Source organism: Lagenorhynchus albirostris, chromosome 9, assembly GCF_949774975.1.
Source record: "Lagenorhynchus albirostris chromosome 9, mLagAlb1.1, whole genome shotgun sequence".
Taxonomy (NCBI): Eukaryota; Metazoa; Chordata; class Mammalia; order Artiodactyla; family Delphinidae; genus Lagenorhynchus; species Lagenorhynchus albirostris.
The window spans coordinates 51335762-51350589 of NC_083103.1; the positions used below are offsets into that span (position 1 = coordinate 51335762).

General features: G+C 35.5%; 1 protein-coding gene across 4 annotated transcripts in view; it reads right to left on the reverse strand.

Annotated features, from left to right (window-relative positions):
- Window positions 1-14828, reverse strand: part of RAB6A (RAB6A, member RAS oncogene family) — a 66393-nt gene that overhangs the window by 18826 nt on the left and 32739 nt on the right. For 3 of the 4 annotated variants that reach the window (XM_060159977.1, XM_060159979.1, XM_060159981.1), the window contains 4 exons: window positions 9371-9424; window positions 7694-7799; window positions 5767-5878; window positions 685-778 (listed from right to left, as the gene is read on the reverse strand). In XM_060159977.1, coding sequence (XP_060015960.1) covers window positions 685-778; window positions 5767-5878; window positions 7694-7799; window positions 9371-9424 — 366 coding nt within the window. Of the gene's footprint in view, window positions 1-684; window positions 779-5766; window positions 5879-7693; window positions 7800-7865; window positions 7972-9370; window positions 9425-14828 lie in introns of all 4 variants that reach the window. The other variant, XM_060159978.1, reaches the window with a different exon arrangement.

The following is a 14828-nucleotide window of genomic DNA, read 5'->3' on the forward strand; positions in this document are numbered from 1 at the left end:
TTTCAAGGATTTTACTTTACCCCTCTACTGGTAATGTAGAATTAAAAAAATAATTTATTGGGAGGTAAATCCTATAAATCTGGGACCACTACTCTATATGACACGTAGCCCTGAAGAATTAAGCAGGCAAATTTTTGGTTACCCCATCTTTTAGAAAACAGTTTGACAATGTGAGATCTCCCCATATTTTCCTATCCCCAAAACACTCCTGTTATAAACTCTGTTAAAACACCAGCAGTTTATTAAGGACAAAGTAACGAGAATGTATTTTTACAACAACAAGCAAAATACCGTGCCTGAAAGCAAATACCTGCTTTACCATAATCTTACTATCAAACACTAAAATAAGGAAAATTTACCTTGAAACAATGCAGTTGGGATGTAGTGAGTGTATGGTGAGTTTACAACCTAGCAATCATCTTACAATCATAATCTTATAATCAAAATGAAATACGTGTCCTATGAACAATCTGAAAAGTTTGGCAAGCCTTTTCCTCTTTTTCCAAAACTATGCCACATTTAGATTTTTCACTGTTCATTGTGATATGTCGCTAATTCATGAGGCCTGCTATTGCCAAGTGGAAGAAAATCTTACACTAGAGAACAGAAAACTCACACAATTATTTTATAATATGTTTTTTCAATTTGATAACCTCAACTCACACATACTGAAAAGACACTTACCTGCTTTACATTATATCCTGCTTTTGCACTAGTTTCAATAAACATAACATTCAGCTCTTTGGCTTTCCTCTCTCCTTCCTCAATTGACACTTGCCTGTAGAAAATAAAAAAGATAAACTCGTCTTTTTGAAAGATAATGATATAAAGATTATAAACAAGGTTCTGAAAAAAACTTTTCTTGATATGGTGCTGGTTATACAAGCAAGACTAGTTTGAAAATTTATCAAGCTGCAATACACTTGAAATTTGTGCACTTAGGTCAGAAAGAAAAAGACAAACACCATACAACATCACTTATATGTGGAATTAAAATATGACACAAATGAACTTTTATGAAACAGAAACAGACTCACAGACATAGAGAACAAACCTGTGGTTGCTGGGGGGAGGGAGGGATGAAGTGGGAGTTTGTTAGCAGATGCAAACTAGTATATAGAGAATGGATTAAACAACAAGGTCCTACTGTACGGCATAGGAAACTATATTTAATATTCTGTGATAGACCATAATGGAAAAGAATATATAAGAGTATATATATAACTGAATCACTTTGCTGTACAGCAGAAATTAACACATTGTAAATTAACTATACTTCAAAAAAAAAATCTGTGCACTTCTGTGTGTATATCTAACCAAATGTTTTTATAAAGGCATTTTTTAATGATTTACTTTTACCTGCTGAGCTCATCCTGTATTTTTTTAACTTCAAAAATCTTAATAGTATGCTATTTTCTCTTAGCTTTAAGCTTTGCGATTAAAAACTTTTATGTAAAATAACTTTTTATGGCTAGACAATTTGTCAATTTACTACCATAATTTATGTAACCAGTCTCAAACTGTTAGAAATGTATGTTGTTTTCAAATTTTATTGGGTTGGCCAAAAAGTTCATTTGGGTTTTCCATAAGATGTTATGGAAAAACCCGAATGAACTTTTTGGCCAACCCAATACACCACTGTGAAAAATGTTGCTATGAACATCTTTGTGCTTTGTGACTTTAGATCATTTCTTTAGGTTGGATTTTGTGGATTTCTACAAGTGGAACAAGTGAGTCAAATTAGTACTTCTTTTACAGGGAATTTTGTAGTACATCATAATTAGCGGTGTCTCTCAAGCTGTGAGCTCTTCAGGTGCAGGACTATCCTGTTTATCTTGGTATTCCTAGTGCCTAGCAATCACATAGGTGTTTAATAAATATGCAACTAATTATTAAATGGATCTAAACCATCAGCTGATAAATCCTGCTTCCTACAACACAGAACACCAAAGCAATGAAAGAGAATTTCTACAAGCTCCCACCATATCTATCCTCCAATCTACCTATGTGTGTGCCTTTTATATTCTATGTCTAATCCTACTATGGAGGAACTGTCCTTATTCCCCAAACTTATACCTATGTACTAGATTCCACTGTCTTCTTGTTTACAAGAAGATGTTATTCTTGAATTTCTCCACTCTCTAAAAACAAAATTACTCTTTTCTAAAAAAGTAATTAATTTATTTATTTTTGGCTGTGTTGGGTCTTCGTTGCTGTGCACGGGCTTCCTCTAGTTGCGGTGAGCAGGGGCTACTATTTGTTGCGGTGCGCGGGTTTCTAATTGTCGTGGCTTCTCTTGTTGCGGAGCATGGGCTCTAGGCGTGCAGGTTTCAGTAGTTGTGGCACGTGGGCTCAGTAGTTGTGGCTTGCGGGCTCTAGAGCTCAGGCTCAGTAGTTGTGGCGCACAGGCTTAGTTGCTCCACGGCACGTGGGATCTTCCCGGGCCAGGGCTGGAACCCATGTCCCTTGCATTGGCAGGCAGATTCTTAACCACTGTGCCACCAGGAAAGCCCCAAAATTATTCTTATATATAACAATGCAACTATTAATGCTTTACTACATCTGTTTGTTTTAGCCACTCGTTCTCTATTTATTTATGTGTGTATAAATTTTTTAAAAAACACATTTTTTTCTTTATTTGACAGTAAGTTGACAATCAGCAGCAGACCTTTAGGCCCAAACACGAACACTTCAGAGTGTGAATTTCCTAAAAACAATTATTTCAGATGCCCTAAAACTTACTCCTTGGACCTCTTCTCTATCTACAATTACTCTCTTGGCAATCCCATGTAGTCTCATGGTTTTAAATACCACCTATATGCTGATGCCTCTCAAACTTATATATCTAGCCTGGACTGCTGCTCTGAACTCCAGACTCATATATCCAACTGCCTACCTGACATCTAATTATTAGGATATCTAATAGCCACCCTATACTTAAAATCACCAAAAGCTCAAGTCATGATATTCCCTCCCAAACTGTCTCTTTATGCAGTCTCTCCTATCTCAGTTAATGACAGTTACTCAGGCCAAAAAATCTAGGTGTCATCCTTGACTCCTCCTTCCCCCACATCCCATATTCCATCCATCTGTATGCATGCCATCAATTGCATCAGTATATCCTGACAGTTCTATCTTCAAAATAATATCTGAATTTGACTACTGGTCACCACAAAAGCTACCACTATGTTGGTCCAAGTCATCATTTCTTGCTTGGAATAAAGTCTAGATTAGCCTCCTCTCTGCTACCCTTATGTATTTTCAACAGAGCAAACAGTGACTTATGAAAAGCTACTTCTCTGCTCAAACCCTCCAATCTCATTCGGAAAGTCTTTACTTTTGCCCTACATGACCTGGCCTTCATTATCTTTTCTTGTTTTTTTTTTTTTGTTTTTTTTTTTGCGGTGCGCGGGCCTCTCACTGTTGTGGCCTCTCCCGTTGTGGAGCACAGGCTCCGGACGCGCAGGCTCAGCGGCCATGGCTCACGGGCCCAGCTGCTCCGCAGCATGTGGGATCTTCCTGGACTGGGGCACGAACCCACGTCCCCTGCATCGGCAGGCGGACTCTCAACCACTGCGCCACCAGGGAAGCCCCCGAAAGATTTTAAAAAAATTTAAAACTTTTACTCATTTAAAAATTATTTTATTGGGAATTCGGGATTAATAGATACACACTGCTGTGTGTAAAACAGAAAAACACCAAGGACCTACTGTGTAGCACAGGGAACTATATTCAATATCTTGTGATAGCCTATAATGGAAAAGAATCTGAAAAAGGATAAATACATATATATATGTATAACTGAATCACTTTGCTATACACCTGAAACACTGCAAATCAACTACACTTCAATTTAAAAAAAAATTCCTGCAACTATTACATTAAAATTTAAATAATAAAAATAGATGAACCCCCCCAATTATTTTAGTGGAACGAACAAAACTCTAATTTTTATTTTTTAAAATTAAAAAAACCTTTCTTTTAAAGACTCTTAATTCTTTTAAATGTGAATAACTGAAGGGTGATAGTCTGGCAAAAATTACTGAGAAATATGTTAATTCTAAAGCAATGGACAAATATTACCTTAAAGAAAAATTATTGTAAACATAATTTAGATGTTTCTAGCATTTGTATACTCAAATATTATGCAATAAAAGAACAGATGCTTGTAAGCATCCTTTTAGATAACTCTGGCTATAAAGGGAAACAATTCAGATATACAATTTTTCTATTTAACAGTGAAGATATCTAGCGACTCTCCACTAGAATATATAGAAGAATATATACCTATATGATCTTTAAATTCTCATACTGAAGATAAATAAAATAGTGAAAATTTATGATGGCAATTCATGTCCAAAAAATGATTTTCATAAAGAAAAGTTGAAATCATACGCTGAATTTACTTTTAAATTAGCAAAGACTTTCTTGACAATTCCAAATGAGGTACCATGACAGAAATGGGCTTAATATTTCATAAGTCTTTGAACATATTGGGTTTCTTTGTAACATTTTAATTAATAGCAAAAGTTCATTACTGGAATTTCAGTATCCAACTAATGAATAAACAAATAATAAATAGTAAAAGCTTCGAATATTAAATAAATGGTCAAGACTATTTAAAGCAGAAAGAATATCCAGTAGATCACTTAGGAATGCTAAAGGCAGATATTCAAGCCACAGATTCTACAGTGAATGTTAATACATTTGCATCCTGTGACTTGAATATGTCTTTGCTCATTTGACTAAGGTATCACAATCAAGCTATTCAGTTCAACCTCACAGTCTGGCTCAACCATACAATTAAAAAAAGAAAAGAAAAGAAAAAACTACACCACTGAATTATAATGAATATTTATAAGAAGACTACCAAAAGAGTGTGCATTTAATCATTACGAATACTTTTTTAAAGATAGGATTTGTAAAACATTTTGTTCTTTAACAGAACACTGCTCATATTTATGAGCCCTAAAAAATGCAAAATAGTTACCAGCTTCACGTGTAAACAATCTTACACAAGAGTTATTTACACAGGAGCTTACACAAACCCAAAAAATTTAGTTTCCTTTAAGGACTGAGTTTAATGTGTGTTTTCTTTTTTTTTAAATAAATTTACTTATTTTATCTATTTATTTTTGGCTGCGTTGGGTCTTGCTGCACGCAGGCTTTCTCTAGTTGCAGTGAGCGAGGGTTTACTCTTGGTTGTGGTGTGCGGGCTTCTCACTGCGGTGGCCTCTCTTGTTGCGGAGCACGGGCTCTAGGCATGCGGGCTTTAGCAGTTGTGGCACGTGGGGCTCTAGAGTACAGGCTCAGTAGTTGTGGCACATGGGCTTAGTTGCTCCGTGTCATGTGGGATATTCCCAGACCAGGGCTCGAACCTGTGTCCCCTGCATTGGCAGGCAGATTCTTAACCACTGAGCCACCAGGGAAGCCCTAATGTGTGTTTTATTGTGTGTGTGTGGTGTGGGGAGGGTGGGTGGGCCGTGCTGCTCAGCTTGCAGGATCTTAGTTCCCCGACCAGGGATTGAACCTGGGTCCTCGGCAGTGAAAGCACAGAGTCCTAACCACTGGACCGCCAGGGAGTTCCCGGGACTGAGTTTAACGTTTACCTTTCTATTTCAGGTCCCCACACTAAAGAAAAGGGGCAGGGGTATAAAATTAAGGATTAAACATGTCTCCTTTTAAAGCAATTTTTCACTAACAAAAATAACAGGCTGCTTAACAAAGAAATCAAACATTCCATACAAATATGAAATCATTCCATACCTCTTGTCAGCAAGATCTGTTTTATTTCCTACTAGCATGATGATAACATCACTTCCTCTTTCTGTTCTGACATCATCAATCCACTTTGTAGTTTGCTGGAATGAGTTAACATCTGGTATATTGGAGGGTGGATAGAGAGATTAGTGTTATTCCAAGTGCTCCAAGTGAAGGACCAAACAAAGAAAAAAGAGGAAAAGAAAAAAGTACTGGAAGTTGGAAGGGGGTTGGCACATTAGTACCCACTTTTAATGTGCCTGCAACATAACTCCATTTTATCTGAGTATAAATATCAATGATCTAAACAAATCACAGCAGTAAAGTCCTTAAGGTATCTTTTATAATAGTTTAAAATTTTTGGACATGACCAAGTGAGTATAATGTACTATATATAATTGAAAAAAAATTTTTTTTAATGTAAGGACAGCTATGGCAGATAGTATGGTGTCATGTTGCCACAATGCTTTTTTGATTACTTAAACATACCAAACATGACAAAGAAAGCATCTCCAAAAGTATGTCAGCCAGTAAGTCCCAACACATCCACAAAATTTGTAAAGCCTTTAAATAGCTTTCAACACCACTCTGTTTGCATTGCTTATTCAGTTTGTGATCACTTTAACTTGAAGCTTATTAGTTTAATGTACCAGAATCATTTATAACAAAATCCATCTTTTCTAGCCCTGGATTCTAAGTAGAGTACTTCAATACATCTTACAGCAGCTAAAGAAAACAACTTGCTAATATTTTAATGGCATGTGCACAGATTTCAAAGAAAAATACACCAGATTTTACTTGATTTGGTTAAAGTAAGCACAAACATTTTAAAGCTGCAAAACTTGTGAATGCACAATAATGAACATACATTTTTAAAACAAGTAGCAACCCAAAGAAAAGCTTCAAGAAAAGAAAGACTGCATTTGGCACCTAACCAAAATAAAAAGTCTCTGAATGCAAACCTCTTATAATTCTGCCATTGCAATTATTGTTAAGTAGATATGATTTCTGGATGAGCAAATATGCAAAAATGTATACTAATAATATTACTAGCTCAAATCGGTAGATTGTTTATGTAAGATGTTTTTAAATAAGTCCAAGATGTGGTACTATCCTGGTCTTCCTATAAATTATGGAGCACTATACGGAATGATGCTTAATATTGCCTAATATATCATAAACTGATTCACAAAGACAATTTTAATCAGATAGCATTTCCCTGTCAGTCACCAATGCTCCATTCAAAATTTGCAGTCACTTAAAAAGCTAAAGGCACTATTAGTCAGTCTTGAAGGAAAAGAAAAAGAAAGACCATTACTTTTTTTAGTCTCCCATTTAAATTTTTTTCTTGGAGAGAAATGAAAGTATAATTCGTTAGCAACCAAGTAAATAAGTCAGAGAATCCAGATTTCATTCAAATGAAAATGATTAATAGAAAACTGCATATTATGTTTTCTCTGCCTTCCTCTATAGAGAGAGGATGGCTGGAAGGGGAAAGCAGAGAAAAGTTGGCTAGCGGAAGCTTTTAACAGTCTCAACAGAAGCCTTGAAGGATCTGGAGAACTTGGCAAGAGACTTAAATGCAGATTATTTTATTTTAGAGAAATCTGAGATCAAGTTAAATAAAAAAGGAGACATTCTTCCAACCATAATTATGCTGTAGGGATAATAGGATACTAAGAAAGCCTTGGAGAGGATTCATAATTAGATCTAAAGGAAAAATTACAGGGCAAAAAAACCTGGCACAGTAGAAATAAGGCATATTGGTACAAACACCAAAGCAAATACTCTGACCTAGCTGGCCTGTGATAAGGTTTGCTATGATAAAACTCATTTTTACATGCCAGTATAGAAAACAAGCACAAGACAAGAACATGCATGCAACTAAGCTAAAGGTTGAAAGATTAGAAATGCATAATCCCCCCCCACTCACTTGTGATATCATAAACAACAACTGCCACAGTGGAGTCACGAATGTAGCTAGGAATCAAGCTCCTGAACCGCTCTTGACCTGCTGTGTCCCATAATTGCAATCGTACCTAACAATAAAATCAGTCAAACAAGCAAGAAAAATAAGAAAGGTCAACCCGTTGCAAAATACCTACTTGTGATATCGTAAACTACTACGGCTGCAGCAGAATCACGGATGTAACTGGGAATGAGGCTACGGAAACGTTCCTGACCCGCAGTATCCCATAGCTGCAGCCTGATCTGTGGGATGGGGGAAAAAAACAAACAAACAAAAAAAAAAACCAAATTCATACTAAAAAGAAATAATGTTTTTAAAGGGAGGAGGGTGGCAAGGAGGTAAAAGGAAACTCATGCAAAAGGTTACAGGGATGTGAGGAATGAAAATAACACAAAACTCCTTTCCTTTTTCAAAAGGGAATAATATTTAAATTTGGCTTGCTCTGAAGGTACATAATGCAAAAAAAATGGCAATATGAAAGATTTCACAGAATCAGAAGTACAGCTTCCTTTTTTTCCCCCTCCCTGTAACCTCTCTTTGAATCCTATATGTTCCGGAGAGCAAAAGTAGACTGCTGATGTTCAAATAGTGAACATAAAAGGGAAAAACAAAGGTAAATGTCAGTGATCATTGTCAACATCCCCTTTTCTGCAAGCCTCTCTGAAACTAAAATAAAATGTCTCTTTTCTCTATTGGATTCAGAACACTTTGAAATTGGATCTCTGATTACTGTGCTTATGCTTCTCCCACACATTTCTTCCTAGAACACTGTATATAATCTAGCAAAAAGGAGAAATATCTTTTTGCAACCCTACGTAAAAATATCCTTACTTTCTTACTTTTTCACATCTACATTCCAGGAAGAAAAGCCTGAAAACAAGCATTAAGTTCTCTTACCATCATAAAGCAGTTTCTGTTTTCAAATTTTAAGAAATAGAATGCTATATGTTAAAACATAAAAGAGAACATACAAAAGAAAAAAACTCACAAACTTATAAGAAATAGCATTAGAGATAACTTTTTTGGGTACAGATCCCAAAATAATGCATTTAAGAGAGTCACTGTTTAGGTGACAGAAATCTCTTCAAGGGATAGCAGGCTAGAATACAGGATTTATATTGCACTTAAAAGGAGTATTCCAAAAGATGGAAGACAAAAATCTAACAAGTAAATGCACATTAATTTTTTCTATTCATAGTCACTTTGGTACATATCATATCCTGACAAATAAAACCTTGAAGTTCACAAACTGTGTGATATTCAAATGAAATCTTTTTGAATGCCTCAAGAGTGGTATTCAAAAGGTCTTTAGCAGCTCTTATTTCTTCTTGAAAATATTCTTATCTCAATGCTATTTGTTATAATTTTCCAAATCAAGACAAAATTTTGTTTAACAAGTCTAGGGCCATCAGAGTTTTACAAATAACAGCTTTCTCTCCCCTTTGGATTCTACTTGGGGATAAAAAACTCAAAGTGCTGAGTACTACTCACTCTATAATAACAGTTTTTCTCAAGGCCTGTAAACTAACTTTGGCAACTTTGCTAAGTACTTCTTATGCTGACAATCATCGATTATAGTTTTGATCATAATTTTCTATCCTGGAGTGTCGCAGAAAATCGCACACTGAAAACATTACTCACTGTTCGATCCTCTAAGTACATTGTTTTTGATAAAAAGTCAATACCAATTGTTGCCTGTAAAACAAAACAAAACAAAACAAAACAAAGAAGTTAAAAATAGTAATAGTTTAATGGCAGTCAGCAGTTTAGGGTTCAAGTGGGAATTATGATTGTAGAAGAAATAATGAATAAACATATAAACATATCATAGTCAAATAAAAATGAACAAAATTTTCAGTGATAATGGCTTCTACCTACTGAGCACTTGCTGTGTATTAGAGATTCTTTTAAGCCCTTTACATGATCATCTCTAATGCTAATACATCTCTACAAGTAGCTAGTAGCATCATTATTTTTCTCATTTTATACATAACAATATTGGGGTTTGGAGAAGTTAAATAACTTGTCTAAAGACACAAAGCTTCTGCTGTGGAGTTGGGAATAAAAGTCCAACTCTGGGCTTCCCTGGTGGCGCAGTGGTTGAGAGTCCGCCTGCTGATGCAGGGGATACGGGTTCGTGCCCCGGTCTGTGAAGATCCCACATGCCGCAGAGTGGCTGGGCCCACAAGCCATGGCCGCTGAGCCTGCGCATCCGGAGCCTGTGCTCCGCAACGAGAGAGGCCACAACAGTGAGAGGCCTGCATACCGCAAAAAAAAAAAAAAAAAAAAAAGACCTGGCACAGCCAAATAAATAAATATTAAAAAAAAAACTTTCTAAAAAAAATAATAAAGATAGGTTTTATTTTTAAATTGTCATAAAATTTGACATTTTAACTATTTTAGGTGTATAATTTAATGGCATTAATTACATTCACAACTGTACAACTGTCAACACTATTTACAAAACTTTTTCACCTCCCCAAACAGAAACTTTGTACCCATTAAGCAATACCAAATTACAATGTATGGATATATGACAATTTGTTTATCCATTCATCTATTGATGGACACTTTTGGCTACTATGAGTTCCTGTTTTCAATTCTTTTTGGTATATACCTAGGAGTAAAATTGCTGGGCCATATGGTAATTCTACTTAACTTTGTGAGGAAAGTTTCTGCAGCAGCTGTGCTATTTTAAAGTCCCACTAGTGATATATTCCTATTTTCCCTTTTCTATATAAATAGCCATCCTAGTGGGTGTGAAGTGAAATGTTACTGTCGTTTTGATTTGCATTTTTCTAATGACTAATGATGCTAAACATCTTTTCATGCTTTCAGGTGCTTATTGGTCATTTGTATATCCTCTCTGGAGAAATGTCTATTCAGTCTTTTGCCTATCTTTAAATTGAGTTTGTCATTTTGTTATTGATTTGTAGGAGTTCTTTATATATTCTGGATATTAAATCTTTATCAGATATGTAACTTTCAAATATTTCCCCCTATTCTGTAGGTTGGGCCTGGTGCCTCTACTGCAAATCAATTGTCAAGAGATATATATATTTATTTATAGGTTCTCAATCCTATTCCATTGGTCTGTATGTCTACCCTTATGCCATTACCACACTGTTTTAATTACTGTAGCTTTGTAGGAAATTTTGAAATTGGGAAGTGTGAGTCCTCCAACTTTATTTTTCTTTTTCAATAATACCTTGGCTATTAATATCTTGGTGAATTAGGATCAGGTCTTTCATTTCTACAAAAATGGCAGTAGGAATTTTGATACGGATTGCACTGAATTTGTAGATTGCTTTGGGTGGTTGGTACTGACATCTTAACAATGTTAAGTTTTCTGATTTATTTACCTGGGATGTCCCTCCATTTAATTAGGTCTCCTTTATTTTTTTTGAGTAGTTTTGTTGATCTCCTTTTCACATGGACTTGTATTTTAAAACAAACAACAACAACAACAGAAGAAGATGCTTCCTCCTTTATCCCAAACTATGTGACTAATACACAACCTAAGTACTAATTCCACCTTATGACATTCAATCTGAAAATTATATCTGCCATAGGGTGGGACAATGGGCTTATAAACTTGAATTACTTTGCAAGAGCATCTAATTGACAAACCTCAGGAGTGTACAGGAGTGGCATAGCTGCATTTAAGAAATCTCACCAGTAGAACCTCATTTACTCAGACAGTGTGGCAGAGGTAGTTACCTACACAAATATCCATCTACCCTTTCCTCCCTACTAACACAATCAAACATTTACTTAAAACCATACTTTTCCCATGAAAAAATTACATTTTCCAGGCTTCTTTGAACTTTAAATAAATGGGGTTAACTCAGTCGGGAGGTACGTTCTTGGTTTTTCCCTCCTTTCCTCCGTCTTTCTTCCTGAACTGTGGCTACCAAGGCTGGAACTCCAGGAACCATTCAGTAACCATGAAGCAAATTTCAATATGGAAGTCATATATTAGATCAGGTTAAAAAGAAAGTTAGAAGGAGTCTTGGTCCTGGATGACCATGGAGCTGCCACGCAAGTGCTGAAACACACTACCTTTAGACTTCTTTTACATGAAAAAAAATTCTCATGTCACTTATCAATGTTATTTTGTGTTTGTTATAAACAGCCCAAAATAATTTTTAATGGCTATAAATAGAAACAAGCATTTTCAGATCTCACAGTCAAGACATAAATGTTTTTACAATTAGTACAAAGTCAGACTTTATGATAAAATGTACAACAGTCCCCTCCTTGCACTGTACTATCCTAGTTTTGGGGCATCAGTTATACCACTGAACTCATAAAGATCAAGATTAACCTGAAAAACATCCTGTTGTTACTCTTCTTCTTAGTTAATTTTATTCCAAGCTGAGCTACTACAGCATAGAAGTCGATCAGCTGTAAGAATTAAGCCAACAGCAGGAAGAAAAGAAAGGAGATGGCTGGGAAACTAATCGTTATCAGCTTTTCCAGCATCTTGAATGCTACTGATGAGGAACTAATTCAAATTTTCATAAAAGATGGATGAGACATTAGTGCTGCTTCTTGCTCATCTCCTTAAAAAAGTGCAAAAGGCAATAACTGCAGAAGAAACCAAAGAGAAAATTCTCCCATGTATCTTAATTTACAACTTCATATTATCTTAAATGTTAACTAATTCATTGGTTTTGAGGGGGCAGGGGTCTGCTTTAAAAAAAAAACAAATTAAACTGAGTACTTATAAAAGGAGCTCACAATTCAAGATTGAACAATGTTATCCAAATATATTGGAGCCAAGATAACAGTAACTTTTACTTGTTTAGCTATTTTATTTGGATGCTCTCCACTTAGAATGGTGCTTATTTACCCCTACAGCTATTTTATAAAAGATTCAGATGTAAGCTACTATTCTGTCTGACTCCATAAATAGTGGTTTGTCACCTGTCCCGATGCCACAGAAGCCAGAGACCCATAAACATTATGATTTTCCATATGGGACATGATTTTTCCAATACAAAACTAACTAGGTAAGGAAAACAAGTTTTCTTCCGTATGAAGCAATGATAATCAGTTTCCTTCTGTGGTCCAAACACGTAAAGCTCTGTTGCCTGGTTGCTGCCTTCTCTATCAAGAGAAAATAGAGAAATAATGAGTTGAAAGAGGCAATGACCAAAGGAAGAAAAGAGTGGGGAAGTTAAAAGAATTTAAAATTGAGTAACAGAGATAAATAAAAAGAATGAGGAAAGGAAAACGACCCCAGAAAGAAGATGCTGATACAGAATCCAGTTTAGAAGGGAATCCCATTTAAAAATATGTTTACATATGTGGGAAAAAATATATGTATATACATTTTCCCCCTAGATACCTTTGTGCCATATTATATTTCTGTCAATTAGGACAGAAACTAGGTAGAGTCTGTGAATTTTAAAAATGAGTCATTAAAATGGACATAAAATTTTAGTTCTGCAAGGTGAACAAGTTCTAGAGATCTGCTGCACAGCATTGTGCATGTAGATGACAATACTGCATTGTATACACTTAAAAATCTAATAAGAAGGTAAAATCTCATGTAAGTGTTCTTACCACAATGAAAAAAAAGAACCTCACCCCCACCCCAAATAAAATGACAATACTTCTGGAAAAGGAAAAAAAAAAAAGTCATTAAAAATTAAACAAAAATAAAAAGACAAATCAAACACAGAATCAGCAAAACAGTCCATCTAGTTAAGGATTTTGTTTCTACTGATAATCTAGAATTCTGTATAGAATAATCTAGAGCTTTAACTTAAAGAGATTAAGGATATATTTATTCACCACCACCATCTTTCTGGACAAGTTCATTAGAGTGTCTAAAACCCACTGCTTGGACTTCTCTGGTGGTGCAGTGGTTAAGAATCCGCCTGCCAATGCAGGGGACACAGGTTGGATCCCTGGTCCGGGAAGATCCCACATGCCACAGAGCAACTAAGCCCGTGCACCACAACTACTGAACCTGCGAGCCACAACTACTAAGCCCACGTGCCACAACTACTGAAGCCTGCACACCTAGAGCCCATGCTCTGCAACAACAGAAGCCACAGCAATAAGAAGCCCGCACACCGCAACAAAGAGTAGCCCCAGCTCGCCACAACTAGAGAAAGCTTGTGCGCAGCAACGAAGACCCAATGCAGCCAAAAGCAAATAAAATTTTAAAAATAAATAAATAAAACTCACTGTTTTATCTATGCTGTCCTGAACTTAACTGTTGATTTGTAACAGCCTTTGGAATAAGAAATTCTCTAAATTCAAAGTAATCTCTAAGGTTACTCTGAGCAATATAATCTTCCTCAAATAAAAGAATTAAACTACTCCAACTGTGGGAATCTTTCTCGAGCTTATTAACATTAAGCTGAACTATATAAAATGGCCAATATTATACCATTTTTGAATGATAAAAATAGCAATGTAGTATGGTTCAAACTGATATAGTTGAAACTGTTAGAAAAATCTGTTGGTTTATAATTGGTAAAAGAAAAAGAAGTGGTGAATGCTAGAGCAACTTAAGAGAAACGCTTCCAGACTCTCTAACTAGAAATAATTTTCCCAGATAACTTAGATTTTTTGCTTTACTTTGAAATAATGACCAAAATATGGTCAATTAAGGACTCTTCTGGCCAACCAGTTTAGTCTTTTTCAAATGAAATTAATTCAGTGCAAAGGAATCATAAATAGGGCATGAATTATGAATTACATAAAATTTATCTTTTTTGTGAAATAAAACTTCACTAAGTTTCAGATATATATTACATACGGCTCAATAATACATTTCTAGCTATGAGACTAGCTCTTCAATTATTCATTTCAGAAGTCTTTCTCTTGTGTGTATGGTGGAGGTAGGGGTACGGAATCTTCAAATAATCCACTGAACAACTCTTCACCTGATAACTAAGTTTGCAGCTAACGACATATGGTCAATTCTTCATATATCAAGTTAATACTTGATATGCTGTCAAGCTGATTTCCCTAGGTAAGGATGTAGGGTGCTACATTATCCAAATTTTCCTGTTAGAGCTAAACTAAGATAATACCTCGGACTGTACCTAATTCTTACAAAAACTTGTAGTTTACATTG